Genomic DNA, 27,227 nt, shown 5'->3' on the forward strand with positions numbered 1-27,227 from the left:
AAAAATAAAGTAATAAATATAAGGCATAAATGCATGTTTTAAATAAAATAAAATAACATTTAATTGTTTCGAAGCTACCAAGAACCTGTTATTCTTTAAGCAGTGTATACGATGCGCGTTCATGGCGAATGGGTCCGTATGCACGCGCCCTACTTTGTGCTCTCATGCCTCATACTCTGTTTGACAAGTGGAAGATGCATTCTGGCACGCCACAACCCTGGATAACAAGAGCTGCGCGCGGATTACACGTGAACCAATAAAGGGACGCCAAGACACTTATCGCGTAAATATTTACATAAACAAAGAAAACAATATAAAACAGATTCAACAAAACATTCAAGTGGTTATTTCTTGAAGATGAAGAAGACTACTTCACATCAAGGTAAGAGTTTAATCCTGAGCTTTTAGCTGTAGAGTTTAAAAGGGCTGGCATTGTGGGCGATGGTGCGAAATTGTAGTAAGATTTCTTTCTTTCTTTCTTTCTTTCTTTCTTTCTTTCTTTCTTTCTTTCTTTCTTTCTTTCTTTCTTTCTTTCTTTCTTTCAATCTGCAGGATTTGGTTATACACATTATATGTTTTCCTTTCGTGGCTTTTTCAAATTCTATTAATAATCTCAAGCTTGAATCCAGCTGACCTATATTCCTCAATGTTGAATTCAATTAGAAAGTGAAAAAAACAACAACAAAAAAAAAACTATTGAAACAAGTAAAAACAAATATATATGGCAGTTATTGTTAAATGCACAAAAGCCTCAATATATTTTCAATATATTTTGACATCGAATTGCTAATTCACCCCAAAATGAAAATTTGCTCATTGTTTACTCACCCTTCAGTGGTTATAAACCTTTGAGTTTTTTTCTACTGCTGTACCCAACAGAAAATATTTTAAAGAAAGCTAATGTATATAGCTGTAATATAGAGGTGATGTCTGACAAAAAAGTCAGTAAGAAATAAAGTCATAGCCTACTTTGTTAAAATTAAAGTATATTCATCATTGATAAAATAAATATAATTGTCAGTGTGCATTTTTGTTAGATTACACTTTCAATGATGTATAGGGTTATCTACCATCATGCCATATCTACCAGTATCTTCTACATTTTTTTATTGGATAAAATTATTTTCTACACCCAAAAGCAGCAACATAGATTCAGTTTACCCTTACAGTGTATTTGCACTAGTGTCAAATCCATGCTCAGTGCTGCTGGCAATGCTATAATGCTACTGCTCAGGGGCATGTCAAATATACAGCTGAGCAAGCCTATTTTAATCAGGTGGAAGATAGCATGTTTACATGTATATCACATTTATAACATCGCATATCACACTTGCAAGAAATGATCAATGCATAAACAGGCATACATGTTTCAATGGTATACTGAGAGTATGAAGGCATGCATTCTCATAGTTAGCCTAGATTTCAGCTCAGTAATCAAGTTCCCCATACACTCAAAACATAAGTCAGTGTCTTGCCTTGTCTATTTTTCACAGCAATTGGTTGCCTCATGGCCTTTTTTTCTTAACAGTTACATGAAGTTGAATAATGGCCAACATTTCGAATTTGTTCTTTCTGCAGCTTGATGACATACTTGATCAGGTCCAATACAAAGTGAATGTACAAGCGCCAGCAGTTGTTGCTAGAAGTGAGACTTATCATTATATTAACTATTAAATTACCTATGACATTGTCAGTTACACTTCTACACCTACCACAAGCCTAAACCTAATCATCACAGTTATTAACGTTTACACCAACCCCAACAGTAAACCCAACCGTCACAGGAGCATGGGCGTTACAATGTCCACTACGTATTGGAACTGATCAAGTATGAGTAATTTACCTTACTATTATGTCATTGTGCTACAGACTGCAGCGAGGACATCTTTATCCTTTCCGATGCTCTCAATGCTTTCTTTGTGCCACTTGTAATCTCACAATGCATTGCATGGGCATTTACGCTCAGCTTCCATATTTATAAACTGAAAACACTCACTGCACTGTGCTTGCAATGTGTCAGTAAAATGTGCCAATAGGGCATCTAAATAGACATGTGAAAATGTTAGAACATAAAAAATCTAGTTTGTTCAGCTCTTAAAATTTGGAAGATAAAACTTTAGATGACTAACATCTAACACGTCACATAGTGTCATTATTTATTTTACAGAAAAATTGACAATCCATGGATTAAATTCTTTTAGTCAGATGCATACTGTAGATCCACTTGTAGGAGTAATTTCTTCAAGTAATCATATTCTGTATGATTTATCAGTTTCTCAGATCATTTTGGAGGAATTTTTGAAAAGTTCTTGCCACATCATTTCAGTCTAGGGCTGGGCGATTTGGCCTAAAATTAAAATCTTGATTAATTGAATATTTTAACTTGATTATGATTAATGAATGAGTCTTTTTATTATTATTTTTTTTTATTTTTTGCCCTTATAGTTCAAGGAAAAGTTTACGGTTACAGTAAATCACATATTACGAGTGAGAGATTTTTGAATGAAGGGTGCATTACTTGATTTTAAAATAATTGAAGGAAACACACTCTATCATCTCCTCTCTATGATTATTTATTGAACATCAGCGTTGATCAACTGAAATTAAAACACACATTGTCTAAAACCAACAGTAAAAATAGTGAACAAAAGTGAAAATAAATAAATAACGCACATTTGGAAACAAAACTAATTATTTTCAATGTTTTTCATATTAAATGTAGAAAATAAGCAGTATTTAAACAGTGCATTTCTTGTATCTTCTGTAAACAAATATTTTAATGTAAATTAATATTTTAAAACAAAAGTTTCCATTTGAAGCTCCTCCACGGTACTCCACACTAGTTCCCAAAAGGCTCGCTGCTCTTCTGCGGCTCTTAGCACTGCCTGCGCTCGTCAACACTACCAAGCCACCTCAATCTCATCAAATCTGAGATTGAGGAAGTTCACTTTCTCTTTTGTAAGAGGGGAATTAACATTGCAACAAGGTGTGATTCCCACTTCTATGAGCTAGGAATATTATGTTTTCTTGGAATATTATGTTTAATATAATTATTTGGACATGACAATAATCATGATTATATTGATTGCATTTATTTATCTATATATTCTCTAACTAAATTAATCTACTCTCTCTTGCAATTACACCAGATGCTGCCGGGCCTTATGTTAATTATAAATTAGCTCTTATGAAGCATGGAGCTAATGCCTGATGTTTGCTTTTGAACAGATGGAGACAAGCAGGTCATGGTGTTATGCTGTTTTTTACTTATTGTTAGTCATTAAGCATGATTTTTTAGCCAAACACACTAATTCCAGATGTTAGGGGACTGTTCCTGAGGCTTTTCCATGGCCCATTTAGTGTATGTTTATTCATTCATTTATACATTTTCTTTTCGGCTTTTATCGGTCCCTTTATTAATCCGGGGTCGCCACAGCGGAATGAACCGCCAACTTATCCAGCATATGTTTTACGCAGCGGATGCCCTTCTAGCTGCAACCCATCTTTGGGAAACATCCATACACATTCTTCACACTCATACACTACGGACAACCAGCGACCTTCTTGCTGTGAGGCGACAGCACTACCTACTGCGCCACTGCGTCGACTGTATGTTTATTATCACAGATATATAAAATAAAATACTATTTTGTTTGTTTTTAACAACAACCATTTTCAATAAAGCTTTACGTTTGCATTCTTATTTGCACAAAACATTTAAGCTTAACACATAAAATGACACACACATTGACACACATTCAGTTTCTCAGCCATGATTAATGTTATTTTGTGATATTAAATTAATAGGGTTAGAAATATGTTGCAGTTCAGGTGATTTCAAAATGCTACACTCCAAAAAATTACCTGTTCTAGTAAAGAAAATCTGTTTTTTTTTTTGGATACGGATAATACTAGACTTTATATTTCTTGTGAATGTACTGCATTTAAAATCATGGTCCCATGGTAATATTTAAAAATATGCTTAATTTTTTGAAACGTAAAAATAAATTGTACATTAAGTAACAATTTCTAAAGTGTATTTTAATTAATTGTCACTTTGGTTCATAGTCATGTTTGGTGCTTTGATATTGTCAGTCTCTGTCCTGCTGCTAGTTAAATTTGCCTTTAGCAAGCTGAGTAGCTATGATCAATGAAAGACAGGGAAACATTGCACAATATTATTAGTATTCAAATGTCACATTATTATTAATTAATATTAATTATTATTCCATTTTATTTATAGGTGTATCTTATGACACTCAGTGTCACCTTACACAGTAAACAACATTAACAATAAAAATCATTACGCTCTACAGACCTAATACGAATCACAAAGAAATCCAAAACAGAGGATGATCTTAAAGTATGAGCAGGTATGAACAAGGTCAAACAAGTGTGAAATCCAAGATTATTTAGTGCCTTATATGTTCAAAGAAGTATTTCAAATTTAATATGTAATTTAACTGCGAGTCAATAAAAGTTTTATATAATAATATAATAAGGAACTAGTGTGTTCAGATATGGGGGTTTTAAAACCAGTCTGTATCTGATGTGACCACATTTGCTTTACACTGCACAACACAATCTCATTCGCATTTGAGTCAATGAGGTTGTTGATTGTGGCCTGTTGGAATGTTGGTCTGCTCCTCTTCAATGGCTGTGTGAACTTGTTGGAAATTGGTAGAAACTGCAACCGCCTTTTGTATAAGCAGATCCAGAGCATCCCAAACATGCTTAATGGGTTGACACGTCCAGTGAGAATGCTGGGATGTTTTCAGCTTCCAGGAATTGTGTACAGTTCCCCGCAACATGAGGCTATACAGAAGAAGAGAATTATCATGCTGCAACACAAGATGATGTTCATGGAACAATGGGCCTCAGGGTCTCCTCGTAGTATCGCTGTGCATTTCAAATGGAATCCAATCAGACAAATTCTGTTTTCCCTATTAAATTAATTAATAACATTTACATGTAGCATTATGTAATTGATATATCATTTGCTGTAATTGAACTCAGCGGAACACAATATGCACCAAAGATCAGGAGTTAGAGGGATGGCTAAATACTACTAAATAAAGCTTTTGCAAGCTGAAAAATAAATAAATAAATGAATAATAAAATAATAATAATAAATTATACATATATATTTTTTATAATTTATACAAAAAATTATATTTTTTTGTTCAGTGTTATGGTGATAGCACTTGTTAAGCTTGTTATATTGTGAGCACTAATGAATTTAATATAAAATATAAAGTATGCACTCTAAAATATACAGTGGGTACGGAGAGTATTTAGACGCCCTTAAATTTTTCACTCTTTGTTATATTGCAGCCATTTGCTAAATTCATTTTCGAGAAGTTCTTTTTTTTCCTCGATGTACACACAGCACCCCATATACAGAAAAACACAGAATTGTTGACATTTTTGCAGATTTATTAAAAAAGAAAAACTGAAATATCACATGGTTGCTCAATATTTAGTAGAAGCACCCTTTTGATCTAATACAGCCATGAATCTTTTTTGGGGAAGGATGCAAGTCTTTTGCACCTAGTTTTGGGAATCATCTGTCATTCCTTCTTGCAGATCCTCTCTAGTTCTGTCAGGTTGGATGGTAAACACTGGATGACAGCCATTCTTAGGTCTCTCTAGAGATGCTCAATTGGGTTTTAGTCAGGGCTCTGGCTAGGCCTTTCAAGAACAGTCTTAGAGTTGTTGTGAATTCACTCCTTCGTAATTTTAGCTGTGTGCATAGAGTCATTGTCTTGTTGGAAGGTAAACCTTCAGCCCAGTCTGAAGTCCAGAGCACGCTGGAGAAGCTTTTCATCCAGGATATCCTTGTACTTGTCCGCATTCATCTTTCCCTTGATTACAACCAGTCGTCCTGTCCCTGCTGCTGAAAAACATCCCCACAGCATGATGCTGCCACCACCATGCTTCACTGTTAGGACTTTATTGGACAGGTGATAAGCAGTTCTATTTTGGTCTCATCAGACCAGAAAATCTTATTTTTTACCATCTTGGAGTCCTTTAGGTGTTTTGTTTAGCAAACTCCACTAAGGAGAGGCTTCCATTGGGCCACTCTGCCATAAAGCCAGACTGGTGGAGGGCTGCAGTGATGGTTGACTTTCTACAACTTTTTTCCTATCTCCCAACTGCATCTCTGGAGCTCAGATGGGGATGTGTGCATGAGGAGTTGATATAGTGGCTGAAAGTGAAGAGCGGGGGGAGTTGGTATCGAGGCTGAAAGTGAAGAGCGGGGGGGGGGGGATGACTTGGGGTTGGGGGAGTTGGTATCGCTCTTTCCACAGCCACGCCCCTTCCCATGCCGTCTAACGCTCTAGCTATGAAACCACCCCCCCTCTCTACCTTAGCAATAAATGTATGGGCCCTTAGAATCTTCCAACAACAACAACGGCAATAATACCGACAATGATCCAGCCAACATCTACAACCTCTCAGATAAAATCGCTCTTCCCGGATCACCAGCAGTGGCGGCTCAACAACTTCCAGCTCCACACAGCCCTAAAGGCCGAGCTCGCGGCTCAAGCAAGAGCCCACCGCCTGACTCGCTCTTACACTGCAAGAATACGCCTTCAAGGACACTGCTGCAAGACACCAAAACATTTCACCCACCTCTTCCTCCGTCCGACCAGCCTAGAGAATCACCATCACTGAACTCCGAAAGCTCCTGTCTGGTCTCGGCATCCACGCTCCACTCCTCAAACTTTACTTCAATGCCACCTCAGACTCGTACCACCCTCTCACCCCACCAACAAGACAAACCACCCAGAAAACAAACTCTCGCTTTACTCCGTATCCTCACCCTTCTTAACCTGGAAAAAAGAAAAACAAACAGAAGCACACAGCAAGCCACACGCCTCCAAGGCCACGCCCCTAGGACACCCAGTCTCCACAAGCCACGTCACTCACCATCCAACACCTGGAAACCAGCCAGAACATTAACTCTTCCCTTCCTTTATACCCTACTTTTTCAAACTCTGCCTAGCCCTCATATCCTATCTACTTCTGCATCCCATTTTCATCCTAACATTCCTATTACTCCAGCTCCTCCCCAAACCCAACCCTTTTCCCTCCCTCCTCAACCCTCTGCTTTTCGCTCTATGCCTCTAAAACAACCCCCCTCTATTCAAGTCCCCCCCTCCTTTTTGCCTCCTTCACTCCCCCCTGCACAGTCCAGCACCGATCCCATTCATCAGTTCACCCTTCCTACACAAACCTCCGCACCACGCCCCCATTCCCTCTTTCCACAGCCACGCCCCTTCCCATGCCGTCGAACGCTCTAGCTATGAAACCTCCCCCATCTCTACTTCAGCAAGAAACCAGATTCTATCAGAAGTTTTGCCGATTGGCTCCAGAGGCAGATCCCCATCCAACACCAGTCACTCACTATTCAGAAATGATATTGCCATAAACCACCCCCTTTATCACCTCCATACAACCTCCGTATCCCTCATTCTCCAGGCTATAGGTCCTAGAACCCTCCAGTATTATCTTATTGCTTGGAGTTCATTCAAACACTTTCACTCCCTTTACAAAACATAATTTCCAGATTTCTCCCTCCTCTCCATCACCTAATTTATCTCCCACCTACACATAGCAAAAAACATCCAAGCCAGCTCAATCAGAAGCTACCTCAGTGGGATCCAGTTCTTCCATAAACTGATCCACGGGGCCCCCTCAGACACCATCACTAATTCCCAAACCACCCTCCTCCTTAAAGGTGTCCAAAGCAGCGCACCATGGGGTCTCCCAACAACAGATTTAGACCCTCGGACGTTGGTCTTCCGACGCCTTCAATTCATACATCCGCCTCAGCCATTACCATCTCAAGGAAGCCCAGCTGATCCCCTCCAGCCGACATTCAACCACCAGAGTTCAAGGGCACGAGCACGACTCTGCCATTTCCTCCTATTTCCCCTCTTAGCCTCTTAGCTACCTTTCATATTCTCTTCCTTCCATCCTCTCAAGCGCGAGCTATAGTCCGCTTCCCCTCCTCTCCTGCCCACCACAGCTCTAACTCCCGCTGGAGTCACACAGAGCTTCTACCCCCGCAGGGGTCCTGCCAAGCCCATTCCCAGACCTACCCTTAGCAGCCACATGCTAGCAAGAGCCCTCACTGCCCCCTCCTTCTTCCATCTCTTGCTAGACCCTGCCCCCCCATAGCTCGACTAGGAGGACGTCAGGAGTCTCACCCACCCCCCACTCTGTTACTTTTTCCGGCCTCAAGGTCCTCAGCCCCTCTTTCTATCTCCCTTCTGGCATTTAATAGCCCCTTCTTTTTCTACTTCCAGCTTTAAATAATTCCGCTCTTCCGTCCCCCCCTTTCTTCTAATCCCCTTTTTTTCGTTCCCCAATTCCTTAATTCCCCCCCCTCCCTCTTTTTCTTTTCAGCGTGAGTCCCTCCGCTTCTTTTCTCTTCAGTGTCCAGTTCCAGTGTCCTTTTCTTTCTTACAGTGTTGAGTGCTTCTGCTTCCCCCCTCCCCCCAAATCTTTTCCTCTCATTTCTTCCCCCCCCCTCCCCCTCCTATTACAGCATCAAGTTCCTCCGCTAATTTTCTTCCTTCAGCACAAGTTTTCTGCTACCTTTCTTTCTTCTAGTGTTGAGTCATCTACTATCCTTTCCTTCTTCCACACAGGCCCTCACTCCCCAATTCTGACTCCCACGGAGTCCCCCTAGCTTTAACTCCCGCAGGAGTTCCATACCCCCCTCTAACTCACACCCCTGTCACTGCCCAAAAAACTTTCCTGACTCCTGCGGAAGCCCCGCATACCCCGCAGGAGTCACTCCCAGCCCCTCCCACGCCACTACCTAGACTCCCGCGGAGTCGCTTTCCAACTTGGCTCTAGCAAGAGCATCTCTCCTCTAACATCTTCCACAAAGTTATATCCAACAGCCGGATATAGCATTGTTATATGCCTGCTTGGGGGGTTTCTTCAATACGCGGCTGCTGTCCCGAGCGTAAAAGGCTTCTTTGGGGAGTCATCAAGATCTACCTGAGCTCAAACTGCCCTCTCGCCATGCAACAGGAGGGAGCCCAGGGCTCGAGGATCTTATAAGCTTTATTATCAATCATCAGCTAAGTGTGAACTCTTGAAGTGAAGTTTATTTATAAACAAATTTCTAGAGGATCACGTGCTTATGATTGTTCACAGCTGTTCCAGCGTAGCTCATGACTAATTATCCTATCAAACGATTCTTAACTCACTATAAATAACCAGAGTTTTCTCATCTCAACATCTACGTCTTGAAGAAACCCCCTCATCCAACCCTACTTTCCCTTCTTTCAAACGGGCGACATGGTGGCCAGTGATTAGCACTGTTGCCTCAGAGCAAGAATGCCCCTGGTTTAATTCCCTTCCAAACATGGCGACATTTTTGTGCACAGTTTTGCTCGTTCTCCCCGTGCTCGCGTAGGTTTTTCCCAGGTCCTCCGGTTTCCTCCCACAGTTCAAAAACAAGCACTCTAGACAATGAATCCAAAATATTTTTAGCCAAGCTCTGAGTACACCTCTTCTCAGCATCCATATATGACACTTAGCTACAATAAGCAAGGGGGGAGTCATCGAAATCTACCTGAGCTCAAACTCCCCTCTCGCCCTGCATTGGGAGGGAGCCCAGGGTTCGAGGATGTTATAAGCTCAGGTCTCTCTCCCGGGACAGCATGCCAAACAAGCTTTATTATCAATCATCAGCTAAGAGTGAACTCTTGAAATAATATAAAACTATTGCATACATCACGTGCATAAATCACGCCATGGACATCACATTAAGACTCCTACTGGTTTAAAAAGGCTTAGATTAAAAGAGGATGGCCAAATGAGAACTTTTCTGTCATAAACTATAGTGAAATAGCTTGTCAAAAAGAATAAATAAAAAAAATAAATCCCTGCAAACAGGAACAGAAAAAAGGGTGCTTTTTAATTATTAATTTAATTATTTAATTATTATTCTTTTTTTTTTCCTGGTTATTGCTCCCTTGCCGTGTACTGTGTAAATGCAGACAATCAGATACGAGTCACTTTTAAAAGATGATGTAAGCAGGTTATCAAAAAAATCAGATACATTCACAAAATCGGAATTCACCATCAAGATCTGCAGTGTAAATGCAGCCTTCGTTACCTTGGCCAGATCTGTGCTCTGCCACAATTCTGTCTCTGAACCCCTCATGATTTTCATTTGCTCTGACATGGATTGTGAGATGTAAGGTCTTATATAGACAGTTGTGTATCACACACAGCTGGACTCAAATGAAGGTGTAGAACCATCTCAAGGGTGATCAAAATGGACAGCACCTGAGCTAAATATATGAGTGTCACAGTAAATGGTCTGAACACTTAGGATCATGCAATATTTAATTTTTTCTTTTTTTTTTTCTATAAATCTGCAAAAAGTTAACAATTCTGTGTTTTCCTGTAAAATGGGGTGCTGTGTGTACATTAATGAGGAAAATATGCATTTAATAGTCTATGGTAAGTCTACTGGTTGTAATGTTATGTTTATTTGCAATAGAACGATTGTATGTATTTGTTATTATCAGTTGGAATATATAATATTGGTGGCACCCAAGTTTTTGACATAAAAAGTTTCCTCTGCTTTCTATGGCAAATAGTTACTTTTTACATTGATGTAATTCAGTTACTATTTATGAGAAGTAACTAGTAACTCATCATTTATTCATTCATTTTCTTTTTGCTGTGAGGCGATCATGCTACTCAATGCGCCATTGTGACACCCGTAACTTTTAACTGTAACTAATAATTTTAATTAATTACTGGTTACAACAACAAACTGCAGCCAGGTCAAGACTCTGATGAGGATGAGGAGCATGCAGATGAGCTTCACTGAGAGTTTCTGATAGTTTGTGTGAGGCCAATTGGCTGGACAGTCAAATACGCATAAATGTCTTTTGTAGATGGCCTATGGCAAAGAAATGAACATTAATTTCATATGAAACAGCTCTCGTGAACTTTTCAGCAGTAAATATTCAAATTGCACACTCACTCAAAACTTGCAAAATGCATTGTGTGATAAAACTGCACATTTAAGAGCTTTTTTTGTGGCCAGCCTAAGGCACACCAGTACAATATTAATGCAGTCTAATCCGCATCTAGATATGCTGACATGCCACACATATTGGATTCTCTCAAAAGAGTAGTGCTTTCTAATAGAGATTTAGACAAATGTACAAACAATATTTAAGAGAAATTGGCAACCGCCATACACCTTTGTCTTTCAGGTGCTCTTGTATTTGTATAGGTGATTAACCTTGTGGATTGATAAGGTAGATTTCAGTTGCTGTTTGGTGGTTGATTGTAGAACTACAAACAGCCACACATTTCACTTTTAGATGAAAAGATACTGTGAGTGAACCTGCGCATAAACAAAAAAACTTATATTTTAACATCAAGCTTTAATTGAGTAAATATCACATTTAAATGAGTTTAAAAATACTTTCTGTAAAGTAAAAAATACTTTCTGTAAAGTAAAAAAATAAATAAATATGTGAAATATAACATATACCAAACTTAATTTCAACAATAATAATAATTCATTATTCACATCAATGAGAATTTTCCACTTCTGAAAATTACAATTTCTGACATCTAAATAATAAAGATATAAAAGATTATTATTATTTTTTTTTTTTTATGAAAATGAAACGGTTTTCCATGTAACTATGTTTTCTATGTTTCTATGTAACTATGTTCTTAAAACAGATATACAAATACATATCCCATCACAGTATTATTTCTGTTGTAGTCTAATTTTATTGCCTGATTAGAAAATCTATTTAAGAAAGATGGAAAACTAAGAAAATGGTACTTACTTTTCTTCAGGCCACATTTTTGCTGTCATACTGAGATTTTTTTTTCTAATTGTTCAATATTTTCGGAGCTCATTTAACAAAGATTCAGAGTGAAATCATACTACACAGGGGGAAAAATATTACTCCTGCTTATCTTACAATATGTATGCCTCTCTTATCACATTTGGTGACCATCAGGCCAAGTGTTTTATTAATAGACATCTGGAAATGTAGAACATTTGGCAGCCATCAGACAGAGGAAACCAGTCTGCACTTGTTACAGACCTCACCATTCATTAAAGACAGGGTCAAGCGAAGGAACGACACAACTCACATTCGAAGAAAACAAATTCCATGACTTTGAAGAATATTTGACATTTTAATAAAATTACTGTTATTTTCACTTTTTCTTAAATGCACATATAAAAAAGAAAGTCCACTTATTTCCCAACTCTGTTCCTTGAATCACTCCATCACATCCTTTTATCTCTTATGTATGTCTCATTCTTTTTACTTCCTTTGCTTCAGTAAACGTCACTGCCCTGCAGCCCGGCCATCAGAGCTAGCTATTCTAGTGAATAAACACTATGCGCTTATATAATAAAATGTGCATGTTTGAGTCATGCTTGTAGGTCAGAGTGTTTGAGGCTATAAAGCATATCCCCCTTTAGTTACACTGATGCTGTGCTATTTGTGGATTTATCTGCATTTCTGTTTTGCGCATGGATGCCTTTGTACACGTGCTCATGTCCACTTGCTTTTCTAAAAAAAAAAAAACAGCAGCAGCAAATGTATATGGGAGTACATGTGTGTTTACAGAATGTTTATTCATGCAAGAGGAATGTGTTTGGATGACATGCTGCAGGAGATTGTGTTGTGTGAATCAGGCTTGAAGGCAGTGCTGAAAGGTATGGCAGAGATCTCCACTGTCTCTTCCATGTACTGATAAAAGCTTGGGGCCTTCCCTGTTTTAACTGCTGCTCATCCCACAAAGCCAGATGGCTATGTGCCCAGAATATGATTATATAAATATCTCTGTTACTGTGCTATTAACTCTAGTGACGTTTTGTGTTATCAGAGAATCTGTGGTAGCCAGACACCATGCTTCTCCATGCCACACATATATATATATATATATATATATATATATATATATATATATATATATATATATATATATATATATATATCATACAGTGGGGGAAATAAGTATTCAATACGTGAACTTTTTTTTTGTTATTAAACACATTTGCAACAATTCACATTAAAATTGGACCAGATGTTGGTATTAATTCAAGAAATCTTCACAAATAAAGACATAACATTACAATCCATTAAAAAAAAGTTATATTCTATAAAGTGAAATAGGAGAAGAAAAAAAGTATTGAACATACAACGATAAAGCAATTTCATATTAATCTCTTATTTGTGCAAAATAGAATCAGCCAGGTTCTTGCAGGCTGATTAGTTAGAAAAGCCTTACCTACCTCTGAATGTAAGTTTACAAACATCTCATGATTGGTAGAGGCAAAGAGCTGTCCCCAGACCTTCACAAAGTGATTGTTAGGATTCATAAAAGTGGCACTGGATACAAACGGATTTCACAACTCCCAATTGTTCCTGTGAACAGCATTAGGTCCATTATACGCAAGTGGAAAGAAAAAACTTGACCATCAACCTGCCATGCAAAGGAGCTCCTCATAAGATTTCTGATCAGAGAGTCAGAAGGTTAATCAGAAGAGTAATCCAAGAACCAAGTCAAGGACCACTCGGAAAGAGCTACAAAGAGACCCGGAAGCAACAGTTACAGTTGTCACAGAGAAAACTATAGGCAATGCACTCTACTGCCATGAACTCTTTGCATGCTCACCTTAGAAAGCTTCATTGTTGAAGAAAAGGCGTTGTTGAAATTGGGTCAGTACCTTAAAAGAGTTTGCGTTTGTGTCAATGATGATCAGTGAAAAACCAGAACATATGTGTGTGAGGTGCATGACAGGATTTGTAGTCCATATGGTGACGGGATTGTAATCCGAGTGAAAGTCAATTATTCCCAGCGATCTACAAGCCTGGATCACTGGTGATTGTGACAGAGCCCCTTCTAAGAGCGGCATCCAGACGCTCAAAATACAGGCCAGGAGGGAGGTGGAGCAGAGGAGGAATAGGGGGAGGGATGGAGGGCCAGGAGCATGCACGTTGGTGAGCCTAGATCGTAGAGCTGTAGAGGAGCTGGAGCATGGAGCTGTGTAGGACCTGGAGCGTGGAGCTGTGAAGGGCCTGGAGCATGGACCTTTGGTTCAGTAGACATTGACAGTTCAGATAACCCCAATGGATCGGGAGGCTTTGGTTCAGGAGGCACTGGCACTGACTCTGGAGGCGGCTCTGGCCATTTGTGGGACTCTGGAACACCTGGCAGGTCTGGCAGTGATGGAGGATCTGGCAGTGATGGAGGATCTGGCAGCTCTGGCAGTGACAGAGGATCTGGCTGCTCTAGAGATGGCAGTAACTGCTCCGGTGGTGGCAGCAGCTCAAGCAACTCAGGTGGTGGTGGCTCAGGTAGTGGTATTTCAGAACCAGGACAGGAACTATGACACGGCAAAACTTGGAACGAGAAACCATCTTCTGAACCAGTGGCAGATTGGAGGTAACCATATTGTGAGTTGGCGAATAACTGTGGCCAGTTTCTGAGCTGAAGGTCTGGAGGCAGCCATTTATTGAGCTGGAGGTCTGGCTGCAGCCATTTTTTTGAGCTGGTGGACTGGAGGCAGGCATTTTGTGCTTGACTGGACTATCAATGGCCATTTTGTAAACTGGCTGTGATCTAGGTTGTTGAACAGGAGACAGGAGTATAGGTGATGCCAGCATAACGGTACTACTGGGTTCTGCAGCAAGCCCCATCGCCAGCGGGTATTGATGTCTATTGCTCACCAAAACAACTTTTAGGAGTTTCCTCCATCTTGCCCTTCGGTGAAAGGGGACCCACTGAGTGAAAGGTCAATGTAATTTTCTAATGTCCAGTGGGGTTCGTGTAGGGGCATATATGAATAACTGGGCTCAGATAAACCACTGCAAAAGAATATCAATTAACATAAATCGTCTATAAATGTTAAATGGGCTACCTCAATGAAGTCCTCTATGTACTCCTCAATGGACGGTTCCCCCTGACTGAGATGCATAATTTTAATGGCTGCTGGATCCAGTCTTCTGTCATGTCAACAGGGTCAAAAAGATACATAAAGAGAACCCTGAGTTGTGGTCGAAGAACAGGCGAAAGGTCAGTATTGGCGGCAAACAGCATGAATAAACAGACAAGGCAGAGGTTAAACACGGCAAGGCAAGAGAAGTACATTATAATGTTCACAACAGATAAACAAGATTTTGGCAAAGATGCATGTGTGTGTGCTGTCTTTATAGTCCAGGTAATGAATCAATGATGATCTTCAGCTGTGTTTCTATGTGTGTGTGTGTCTGTGTGTCATCAGCAGAAAACCATAACAGGTGTGTGAGGTGTATGACAGGTTTTGTAGTCCATATGGGGATGGGATTGTAATCCGAATGAAAGGGAATGACTCCCAGTGATCTACAAGCCTGGATCGCTGGTAATTGTGACATATATATGTATATTTATATGTATATTTATAAATATATATATGCGATATTCTGCAATGTCAGAACTCGTACAGCCTCCTCACCCTTTTGTATTACTCCGTCCACATAGAGTGACAGCAGATCAATAAACTCATTACAGTTTGACAGCTGTTGGACAACATAACATACTTTTGAGGCACCCATCAGCCTGTCATACTGTGCAGAGCAAAGATGGTAGACGTTGTCCATCCACAAGATGGCGACAGAGACCGATAATAAACCATTAGAAGAGACGTAATTCCCAACTACAGCTGATCAAATCATTATAAAACCAGAAAGTGACATTTTAAGTTGATCTTTCTCTTTTGTATGTTGTAGTGCTGTTTTAAATCATAGTAATTGTAGTGTATTGAGCGTGAGATGGGACTCACATATCAGAAATGTATGTATTTTGTGTTGGCCACTCTTTGTATAACTTTGAGTTACTTTTTGGTTGGCCATCTGTTTGTTTTTAATGAGTTTCCTGTTTTGTTTCTGCAGACTAGGTCAGTAAAAAGAAAGAAAGAAGAAATGCCCGCTTATGTTTAGCATTTTTTTCTCATCGCAAAAAGGTTTTTGCGTTGCTTTTGCGTTGTTTTTTTCTGGGATAATTATTGTGATATTCCAAATTTGCAACAGAGAAAAACTGGGAAATGTCTCTAGACTGATGGCATTTCATGCCATTCAGCCTTATAATCTTAAAATGTCAGCAAAATCACCTGTTTTATTATCACTTTAGATATTGTGCTAGAGAATAAATCAAATAGTAGCTCTAAAATGACATGTGTGAATTAGTAACGGTTTCTGCTGTTCTGACTTTAGCTGCAAATGTGAAGGAATAGTGGAAGAAAGTAGTTCCCCTTCGGATGGGGAACTCCAATGCTTTGTGGAAACTTCCACTATGGGGATTTCGTCAGAAACCAATCATCTGAAAGAGTATAAAAACGGGCCCATGAAATGCCAATGAGTTGGCAGCGTCAGTGTGCACAGCTGGCGTCAATGACAATCAGTCATGCTATAAAGACGCAGCCAGTGCCATGCTCGACATCCTTTCGCTTTCAGAGCCTTTCACGAGCTTCTGAGAGAGTTATTGAGGGTTTCTCCAAGCGGTCTACACAGAGAGAGATCGAGAAGCAGTTTCTCCCGGTCCAGAGCGTGTATACGCATGGGCAGACGGTCGAGCTGGTTTCTTCACCCTTGCCTGGCGTTCTTTGGGTCCGGTCCTCTAAGAGCGGCTGGTATAAGGAAGCAAGTTTCCCAAAAGAGCAACACGGTCGAGCAGCGCGTCTTTTTAAAGATGTCGTTCCGACCGTGCGTTTCTAGATGTGGTGGTTCCCTGTCCCCGGATGATGGGCACGAGCACTGCGTGGCATGTCTGGGGGTCCAGCACGTCAATGCGGTGCTCGCGGGCAGTCCATGCCGTCATTGCAATGTCATGTCTGTTGCGCATCTAAGATTGTGGCTTGACCCCTCTGCGGTTGGCACTTGGGCAGATCTGAGGGTCACAGTAGGAGTAAATCCGCCGCCCTCCGGCTCGTATACCTCCCACTCCTCAGCGCGCTCCATCCAAGCTTCGAGCGAGAGAAGCACTCCATCCTTAGGGATGGTCACCCTCTCGCTTGATGACACCGAGGACCAGATATCCATCATTGCATCTTAGGGTGGGCTATCATTATCAGAACCGTCTGGGGTGGCGAGCGCAGTCCCGAATCCAGAAGCGGATATGTTGGCCGTGCTTTCCCAGGCTGCTTCGGCCGTGGGGTTGGAGATGGTTTATCTCCCAGCTCCACGGCCGGACCGACTAGATGGGTGCTACGTGGAGGATACTAAGAATGCGAAGCCTTCTAGACCTCCCGTCCCCTTCTTCCCGGAAGTGCACAGTAGGCTCATGCAGTCTTGGAGGGCACCTTTCTCTGCCCGATCTGCGTGTGCCTCCGCTCTCACCACTCTCGATGATGGAGCAGCCAGGGGGTATGAGGCAATTTCCCAGATCGAGCGCACCATTGCGGTCAATTTATGTCCGCATGGTGCCTCCTCCTGGCGGGGTCTGCCTCAGCTCCCGTCCAAAGCATGCAGGTTATCAAGATCTGCTCCGGCGCTCCCGCCTGCACCTTCGGCCAAGCGTCCGCACCGAGCACCCCGCAGTTATCCAGCGCCCCAGCCCCAGGGCAAAGCTAAGTACGGTAAACGCAAAGCGTCCCTGAGACGGGCCATCCGGAGAAGAACTTGCTCTTTCCCCGGCGGAGGGCCGGGCTCCACAAATAACATCAACGGCGTTTTTCAACGCCACTCAAAACCTAATGAAAGAGCTTTTTTCTCCTTCCCCGGATGTGACAGCCTGAACACTGCCAGTCTGGGACGCTATGTCTTCCAGCTCGCAGGATCGGTGCATTTCGCCAATGGCTCACGGAGCGCGAGAGAATGGTCTCTCCCACTCTCAGTCCCTCCTTTGGAGTTTGGGTGCGCTGGTCTCTCGTCTCCTGCTCTACCGTGGGACCCCAGTGCTCCCCGGGTAAGCCCACTCACTCAACGCTGCCCCGCCGCTGGCACGTCTGCGATCGTGCAGATGGGGCCACTTGCAAGGGCTCTGCCTGCCTGGTTAGCGCGGGCCAGCCCATCGCAGTGGCTTATCCGTACGATCAGACTCGGCTATGCGATTCAGTTCGCGAAATGGCCTCCCAGGTTCACGGGCGTGTATTTCACCAGGGTCAGCCTCGCGTCCGCCCCTGTCTTGCGAGAGGAGATTGCTGTCCTCCTGGCAAAGCATGCAATCGAGCCGGCATCCGCGGCCACGCCACTCGGATTGCTCCATATGAGACCACTACAGCATTGGCTTCACGATCGGGTCCCCAGACGCGCATGGCACGCGGGCACACACCGAGTGACTGTCACTGCGCTGTGTCACCGCGCCCTCACCCCCTGGAGGGACCCCTTCTTCCTATGGGCCGAAGTGCCCCTAGGTCAGGCGTCCAGGCATGTTGTCGTTTCAACAGATGCTTCCAGTACGGGTTGGGGGCTGTGTGTTGCGGGCATGCTGCTGCGGACCTGTGGAAGGGAACCCAGCTGCATTGGCATATCAACTGCCTGGAGCTGTTGGCAGTGTTTCTCGCTCTGTGCCGCTTTTTACCGGTGCTGAGGGGGCAACATGTGCTGGTCAGGACGGACAGCACGGCGGCGGTAGCGTATATCAACCGTATGGGGCAACTCATTGGCATTTCATTGGCCCGTTTTTATACTCTTTCAGATGATTGGTTTCTGACGAAATCCCCATAGTGGAAGTTTCCACATAGCATTTCCGTTCCCCCACTCGGGGAACAAAGGGTTACTTTAGTAATCGTAACGTTCTTCTTACAAAAGGATTTTTAGACTCTCCTTGTATGATTTTTTTTTTTTTTTTTTTTTATATATATAAAGGTTTTTAATAAACGACTGTTACATGGTCATTTAGGGCATTATTTGTATAATTTTTAAGAAAACGATTTAATTTGTGAATACTTTCTGCTCTGTATACTGGATATGAATACAATCCTAAATTGAATATGTTAAATAGCATTTGTGTTTCTTCAGAAGACTTTGTGGTAGACATATTAATATTTACAATTCATTTGTATTGGTTATTGATTTCTTTATAAATATTTTGAAGCAAAAGAGCATTGTTTTGGGGCATTAGACTTTTACTGAAGGATAGAGATCATTCTGATGTCAAAAGAAGTTCAATGGTTTGAGTCCCAGCTGGGTCTGGAAGCCTTTCTGAGTTTACATGTTCTCTGGTTACCCCCACAGTCTACAGTAGGTAGATAGAAGGTGAAATGGATAAAATAAAATTGTCCATATAGTGTGTGAACAAGTGTGTATGGGTTTTTCTATGCACTGGGAGTTGCATCAAGAAGGGCTTTTGCTGGTAAAACATATACCAGAGTAATTAGCGGTTTATTGAAATTTTAAATCCCAATGCTTATAATAACTCCTAAAAGGGAGTTGAATAACTTTAATAGTATATAATAGTGGATATAACAGAATACTAAAAAATTTTAATGAACAAGCAATTCATGATGCTTCAGCTTTTAAAACACAGTGGTTTAAAGTTTTCTCTCATTCGCTGTCATGGTGAGCGCATGAGGCTGTTTATAGAATCACATGGCTTATCCCCATCTCAGAGACACAATAAAGCTTCAGTGTCAAAAGAGGTCAAAAGAAAGGCGAAAGAAGATCGAATGAAGCCATATGATCAGCACATGTCAGGGCAGTCCCAATGAATGTACTTGTCAGTGAGACAATGAGCAATTTTTAAGATGTGCATGAAAGAAAGAAAGGGAAAATTAGAAAAACAATGTGATTGGAGAGAGAGAGAGAGAGAGAGAGAAAGAGAGAGAGAGAGAGAGAGAGAGAGAGAGAGAGAGAGAGAGAGAGAGAGAGAGAGAGAGAGGAAGAGTGACTAAACTTTCGGAAAAAGCTAAAGGGGAAGTCTGCAAATAAAGGGAGAGGAGGAGAAACACTAGAAACCACATGTGGCTGTTAGGAGCTATAACCCAGCTATGGAGCGAGACAGAATAGCTGGTAAGTAAAGATTTGTCATTCTCTTTCATTCAGATGAAAATGAGAATGTTTGTAAATTGAATTTACATTTCTCATAGAGCTTTGTCTTTAGACAGAAGTATTGAAAGAACTGCGTATGTTATTTCCACTTTGTGCTGGTAGGTCAGGCACATTTGTGAAAATCATTGCTCTCGTTTTTTTATTATGTATTATGCTGAACCCAAATCAGTCAAGTTTGAGAGTACAGCATTTAATGTAAATTAATTGTCATGTATGCCTGTTTGTACTTTAACTGACATACCAAAAGGAAATCAAATTTTCAATTTGTAAAATGCACAGAACCTTTTGTTTTACTCTATGTGGCTTTTATTTTATTTTATTTTTATTTCATTTTACTATTAGTTTTTTTACAGGAGACACATAACCAAGGGAAAGGAAGTACTGTAGAACCTTTTTTTAGTTTTTGCCTTTCAGTTTTGTCATTTATTTTTACTTCTCTCACTCTAAAATTTTAAGAATTTTCTTGTTTCTATTGTGTGTCTTAAATAGTTATGCTATTTATTAATGAACAAAAAGGCAAGACAGGAGAACACTCAGCCTGTGTGTGGACAAGCCTCTAGTGAAGTTGTGCATCAGTGACACAATGAGAAGGTTTAGCTTACTCAGCAGAATCTTCTGTAAGGATTGTGTCAGTATCAGACCTCAGAGCAGCTGTGCAGGGTGGGGTTTGCTGTGTGGCATGCCTCAAATCTTTAAAGCTCCTGTAACATCAGCTGTTCTAATGGGCAATGCCACACACCTTAAACACACCCAGAAACAGTAAAACGTTTTTAATAAATTATTAATTAGAATTGCACACATTGCACTTACTATTTTAATGGTAAAATGATATTTAATCTAAAATGGAGAAATCCAAAAAATTGCAGTTGCGTGTTTTCATGCATTTCATGTTTTTAGCCTAAGTGGCAGTTTAACTGGTGACCACTGAGAGACATTTATTTATTTATTTTTTAAAAATGAAATGGCAGTGTCTTTTTATTAAAAAGTATTCGTGTGTGTGTGCAAAGCTGTTATGATGTGCTGGAGCCTGTGTGTGTTATCAGAGCTGGGAACAGATTTCCGAAGTGTAAGTTCAGCTTTATTGGGGAAGTTGTGGGCAGAGTTGCTTCCTGGTTTTGCGTATCCATTGGTTTGTACATGCTACCATGGTAATTAACACAACATATTGTTTTAAAAAGTGATACGGCACAGGATACTAGATCTTTTTAACCTGCATGTCTCTTCTCAGAGCTCAGATTTAAGATTATATCACTTGACAACACATTAGTTAGGATAGTTGGATGGCAAGCAGACAGTTAAAAAAACATTGATCATGTTACGCAGTGTATTGGAATGCTAATGCAATTTTAACAAATCATATGTGTGATGATAGTATGTGCTACTACTGTGTGTGTATGTGTTGTTAAAAGAGGAATGAGATATTATGTCTACACTGGCAGTGAAAATGGAATAATAGAATAATCAGGAGTTGTTTTATGTTTTTGAGAGAAGTGTTTTAGCATATGTTAGCCAACATATAAACAGGGGTGGATTTAGTGATTTGGGGCCCTAAGCAATTCCAGCCATGGGGTCCAAAAGTTCTAAAATGTACCTTTTGTACTTAAATTTATTTTGAATTGATTTATTTTACTTTTTTTTTCTTAAGTCACTCATTTTCTACATTTTGTCCTAATGCAAAAAAATAATAAAAACATGTAAAGCATAGTGTAAAACATTTTAAATGATTTGTTTCTTAAAATGAATTCACAACCTAATAACCTTCTAGTCGTGTTTGGGTCAAATCTGACCGATTTACAACTTAAAACGCTCATAAATATTGTGTTTCACATTTGATTACCTCAAGACCTAAGATATCCTCCACACTGTGCACTTGAACAGATAAAAGTGATGATCACCTCTTTCATTGAATTTTGAGTGTTTTAATCAACCTTGTTACATCTGTAGTGTTTCCGGTCAAAAGTGAAATGCATGGGTATCCAGACTAAATTCATCCCTTAGACAGAAAATCTCTGGGTGTAGCAGGAGCACTTTTAGCTTAGCATCAGTTATTTTCTTGGATTAGACCATTAGCATCTTGCTCAAAAATGACCAAAGTATAATAGTGCTAGTTTTGTGTCTATGCTCACCGTCTATACCCTCAGTCACTATTCCCTATATTAGTACACTAATATAGTCCAATTGAAGGACTGAATGAAAATTCGAGCACTCAGTACGCAGGAAAGGCTTTGCTGGTTGATAAACATACCTGTCAACCCTCCCATTTTTCCTGGGATTCTCCCATATTTTACAGTTCCATCCTACTATCATCCCGTAAAGGTATTTTCTCATATTTCTCCTGTATTTTCAGTCTTTCTCTGAAGGGTGGCAAGAAACATTAAAGAGCCAATACTCCCTATACGCAACCTATACCGCCGAACCACCAAGAGCTGCCCCTTGATATTAAATGTGAGTCTGTTCTGTGCTTTCATTTTATTTAGGCATGAAAACACTTTGACATAAATATAAAAACGACGGGATTCCCTTTCCTTTTCATTACAGGTGTCGTCGTCCCTCCTATGCAATCCTCAAAACATTAACGGTGTGTGACTGTCAGCTGACGCGCTCCATAGTGATAAATAAACGCTCACTTCCCAAATGGATTCTGTACACGTGATTAGAAGTGGAGCGAAAGTCTGGGTTTAGAGTGCGTGTTTGACGAGACATACACATAATTAATAATAATAACATCTAAAGATGTCGATCTTGGTGGGGGTTTTTTTTCAACACAAACATAAACAGTTAGGAAATCAATCGAATGCTTTCATTATAATGTTATATGTGTCACATCCCCGGCTCGTTCCTGCTCACCCATTCAACGTTCTCCATCACAAACCACCTTCATCCAATCAAGTGAACCTTCACCAGACTTCTAATGACTTGCACCTGTTCCCCATAACCCAAGGACACTATAAAGACCCACCTTCTCCGTTCACTCGTTGGCCGGTATTGAAGTCAGATTGTTGTCTTCACCTTTGGCTTCTCACCTTCTTCCATGGATGTTCCTTATGAGTCTTCGAGTCCTTCATACTGATCAAGGGAAGTGATTATTCTTGTCTGATGTTTACTAGAAGATCTACTATCACTCTGATGAACTGTGTGCTAGTATACCCATTAACAGATGATCATTGTATGCTTACTGATCCTACTCGTCGATCTAGTGTGCTAGATGAACGGTCTATCTGTATACTCACCTGCTGTGTCTACTGAGAGTGACCATCTAGTGAGATCGAATGCTTATACTTGTGTTGTGTTTACCAGAAGATTGACTACCAACTAGATGAACTGTCTTTGTACTCTCCTCTACTGTGTCTATTGAGAGCGACCTTCTAGTGAGATCGAATGCTACAACTGTTGACGCTCATATTGCTGTTTGAAGATCAAAACAGCATATACATCAGTCCATTGAACTCCCTTTCTGATTAGTGACTTTGTTTTGAATAAAACTTGTGAAAGGCGAACCACCTCTGTCTTCCTTGTCTACCAGCGGCACAGTGTGTGTGTGTGCACTTTTAAAGTGACACCTCAGGTATTTAATGTAATCAAACGAAAAATCGAAATGAGATTCGTTTGCTGCTCTTTAATCAGAATGTGTAAGTTATACAGTGAAAAGATTACTGAGATTTGATAACTTGATTCTATTTATTAAAATGAATAGCTATTATAAACTGAACTGTTTGCTAATTTACTTGCTGCTAATGCATACTGTTTAATTTTTTTTTTTCTTTTGTTAATAAATGTATTACTAACAGTTTAAGTGTTTTGTTATTTCGTTTATTATTTTGGGGGGGGTCATATCCCTTATTTTCACATCCCAATGTTGACAGGTATGTTAAATCATTCAGATGGATTTTTAATTTCTTTGGTCAGACCCTGTGATAGTTATTTTAGCGAGCTGTCTATTAATAACGAAACAAAGTACTTTTGACTTCTGTCATCTATTGCTCCTTTTGTATTCCAGTGCCTATATGTATTTTTCACAGCAGTTTTTGTCTAATTCTATAAATTCATGTTAAACACTACTTTGAGACTATGTTCACAGCTAAAAAATTTGGTGGCGAAAATGTTTGTTTGTGCTTATATAAGAGCTGTTAAAACAGACCGGTCAATTTTGACCAGGAACACTAAAGTAAGGGGTGGGATGTGAACACGACACCAACATTAAAGTGTGTGTGTATACATACATACATGTATACATACATACATTTTTTTTCATTTTAAAAACTAAATCTTTACCTACATTTAACTGCTGGACTTGATTGAGGGTGGGGGATACATTTGTGCAGATATAATAAACATTAAACTTTTGTTTTTATGTAAAAAAATGATATGTATTTATAGTTAAGGATATTTATTTGGGGGCCTTCAGATTTTCTATGGCCCTAAGCGGTCGCTTATCTTCACATATTAAGCAAGTTATTATTTCAAAGCTCTATTGCAAAGTTCACATTCATACTCTTGAGTTTGTGCTTTTATTTATGAATCTAATCTTCAAGTACAGAAAAACGTTTTTCAGCCAATGACCTAGTTACAATGATACACATATGGTCACACGCTGCATCTGTGCACACATTTTGAATTACTTTAAAAGTAACTGCACAATTACTCATCCAGCAGTTTAGTCACGTGGTTTTGCTATTTCTACTGTTTTAAAGTGAGCATCCTGCATTCAGTGACCTCCAAACCTGGCACTTAGGTACTGGTTTTGTTCCATTTAAAATGGCGTATGGGATATCCTGAATGACTCATGATCACAGAAGTATACAGTACACACACACACACACAAACCAAACACTGTCAGTAATTATTATTCTGGTATTTTATAACAGAAACTCTTACCCTTTAGAAACACTGGTGTTTAAAGGCTTTGAATACCCACAGCTTTGGCAGAGTTTTGGAGAAAGAGTAGCACAGAATTATCTCAGCACTGCTATGTGCTTACAGGCCAATATTGAAAGTAGTTTCACATGTACAATAGAGTTGAATGTTGTTTGTGTGCAGTATATATGCATTTATGAATTTTATTTTGGCGATGTAATGTGAGGATTGTCTCAGTTCATATGCTGGCTTTTGTAATTGTGATTTATTTTTATTTTTCTCTTTCCTGTCTTCGCGTCCTTCCGTGGCACCTCTCGCTCTTTCGTTTTTTTTCCACCTGCTCCCCTAACTGAAGAGTGTACATTTTAATGGTATGAGGAGTGGAGGCTGCCGATCTGTTGTAAACATAATAGCATTCTCTGTGCAGACTCAAAATGGTGTCCTCTCGTTTTTCACAACACAATGCAGAGCAAAAGAGAGTACGATTACACTTGTTCTGTTGAGCCAGTAGTGATTGCAGCAGCTTAGTGATTTCCCTTATGCTGCAATTTCCCAAATGAAATTTGTTTGCAGTTGGCCTGATCTGAATGATGCTTAGTTTCTGACGCTTGCTTTGCTCATGTCAGAAAAGAAAGAAAGTATTTATGTTTTCAAAAGGCCAAAACAGAGTTTTGTTTTGAGTTGACAAATCCAAGCTAGTCCAATCAGGCTTTGTTGCTAATAGGGATGTGCTTAACGAAGTTTCTGAAGCACTGAGTATTTTTTACAACAATCTGCAATGATACTTCAAAGCTTTTGACACAGTGCGATTTTACTATCTGGTGGTCAATAAAAAAAAAATCTACCCCAGATATTTCGTTGACAATTTTGTTCACTGGAACGTAATTGCAATATTTTATTTAAATATTTAATAAGCACATATGTCATTGGCAAGTGGTGGTGGCGGCTAGTGTGTGTGCGCACTGATACGATTTCTGACTCCAAATTTCATGGGCTGTACAGTGGCATAGTGGTTAGAACCTCACAGCAAGAAGGTCCCTGGTTTGAGTCCCAGCTTGGCTAGTTGACATTTCTGCGTGGAGTCTGCATGTTCTCTGTGTTTGTGTGGGTTTCCTCCAAGTGCTCCATTTTTCTTTACATCCAAAGACATGCAGTATAAGAGAATTGAGTAATCAAAATTGGCCTTAGTGTATAAGTGCATGTGTGAATGCGAGAGTGTATGGGTTTTTCTTAATACTGGGTTGCGGAGTGGAAGGGCATTCGCTGCGCAAAGAAAGAAGAAAGAAAATGGATATTAAATGATAACCTAATGTAAATGAGGTTGTTCAGAACAGAAATATCATCAATACCAACATAACAGAAGAAAACCAAACAAACAGGATTTAACTTCAGTTGGTAACTGACACAAGATGAAGCCAATGGAGGTAAACACAGCTCAGGAATCAAAGGACGAGATCACAGTCAGGATAACAGAGAGGGGAAGAGGGGTCTGGCTGTAGACTCGATGCAGATGCAATATAAGATGCATCCAATGCTTTTTAATGCGCTCACCTAATCCCACCCCTAACCCTACCTCTCACAGTGACGTCACTAATTCCATTAAGTGCATTGTGGCTGACATTGCATCACTAAGCGATGCAATCTCAGCTTGCATCATAAAGGCTGCATCCAGATACTATTGAACCGGTGAGCAGACAGACAGGCAAACAGGATACAACAACTGGTAAGGGATATTAAGATGGAGAAAAATGAGGCTGGATTCTAATAAGTAGATGCGACAGTGAATAAATGAATATTCCAGGCTTATGTAGCATGAGCGGGGTGATGAGCAACAGGTGAAGGTGATTAGAATTCTGGTGATTGGGGCTGTGAAGGTGCAGTGAATGAATCTGACAGTCCGGAAGGATTCCTGACAGTATGTTCATTGTATGTACTCACGTACAATTTGTAATTTTTTAAATTCTCTTTAAAGTAGAGCATTAAAGTTGGGGAGAAAGGATTTTAGGGGGAGATAATCAAAAACGGTCTACTTTCAGGACACCCAAATTGATTGTTGTTGCTACAAGAAATACAGCAGCAAACGGCTAAAAGTTAACAATAATTTTTTATATTATTTGTTAAATTACCCATTAAATTGTATTTTATTAGCATCTCCCCTTACCCCAACCTTACACCCAATCATCCCAGTAATGTAAAAATATTAACTATTGTTGTACGGTGTCACAACAATTATGCTATATCTGCATATTACATGATAAGTGAAAATAGTAAAAGTAATTACATAGCAATAAATGGAAAAGAAGTATGAGACATAATGGACAT

General features: G+C 40.1%; 1 protein-coding gene across 2 annotated transcripts in view; it reads left to right on the top strand.

Moving 5' to 3' along the window:
- The first annotated feature begins 282 nt into the window (after positions 1-282).
- septin9b (septin 9b) overlaps positions 283-27,227 on the top strand; it is a 48,964-nt gene continuing 22,019 nt past the window's right edge. The window contains exon 1 of one of the 2 annotated variants that reach the window (XM_056459052.1): positions 283-382. In XM_056459052.1, the coding sequence (XP_056315027.1) occupies positions 358-382 (25 nt within the window). In that variant the 5' untranslated portion in view covers positions 283-357. Of the gene's footprint in view, positions 383-19,755; positions 20,013-27,227 lie in introns of those variants that run through there. The other variant, XM_056459053.1, reaches the window with a different exon arrangement.

Source organism: Danio aesculapii, chromosome 6 (assembly GCF_903798145.1).
Source record: "Danio aesculapii chromosome 6, fDanAes4.1, whole genome shotgun sequence".
NCBI classification, from domain to species: domain Eukaryota; kingdom Metazoa; phylum Chordata; class Actinopteri; order Cypriniformes; family Danionidae; genus Danio; species Danio aesculapii.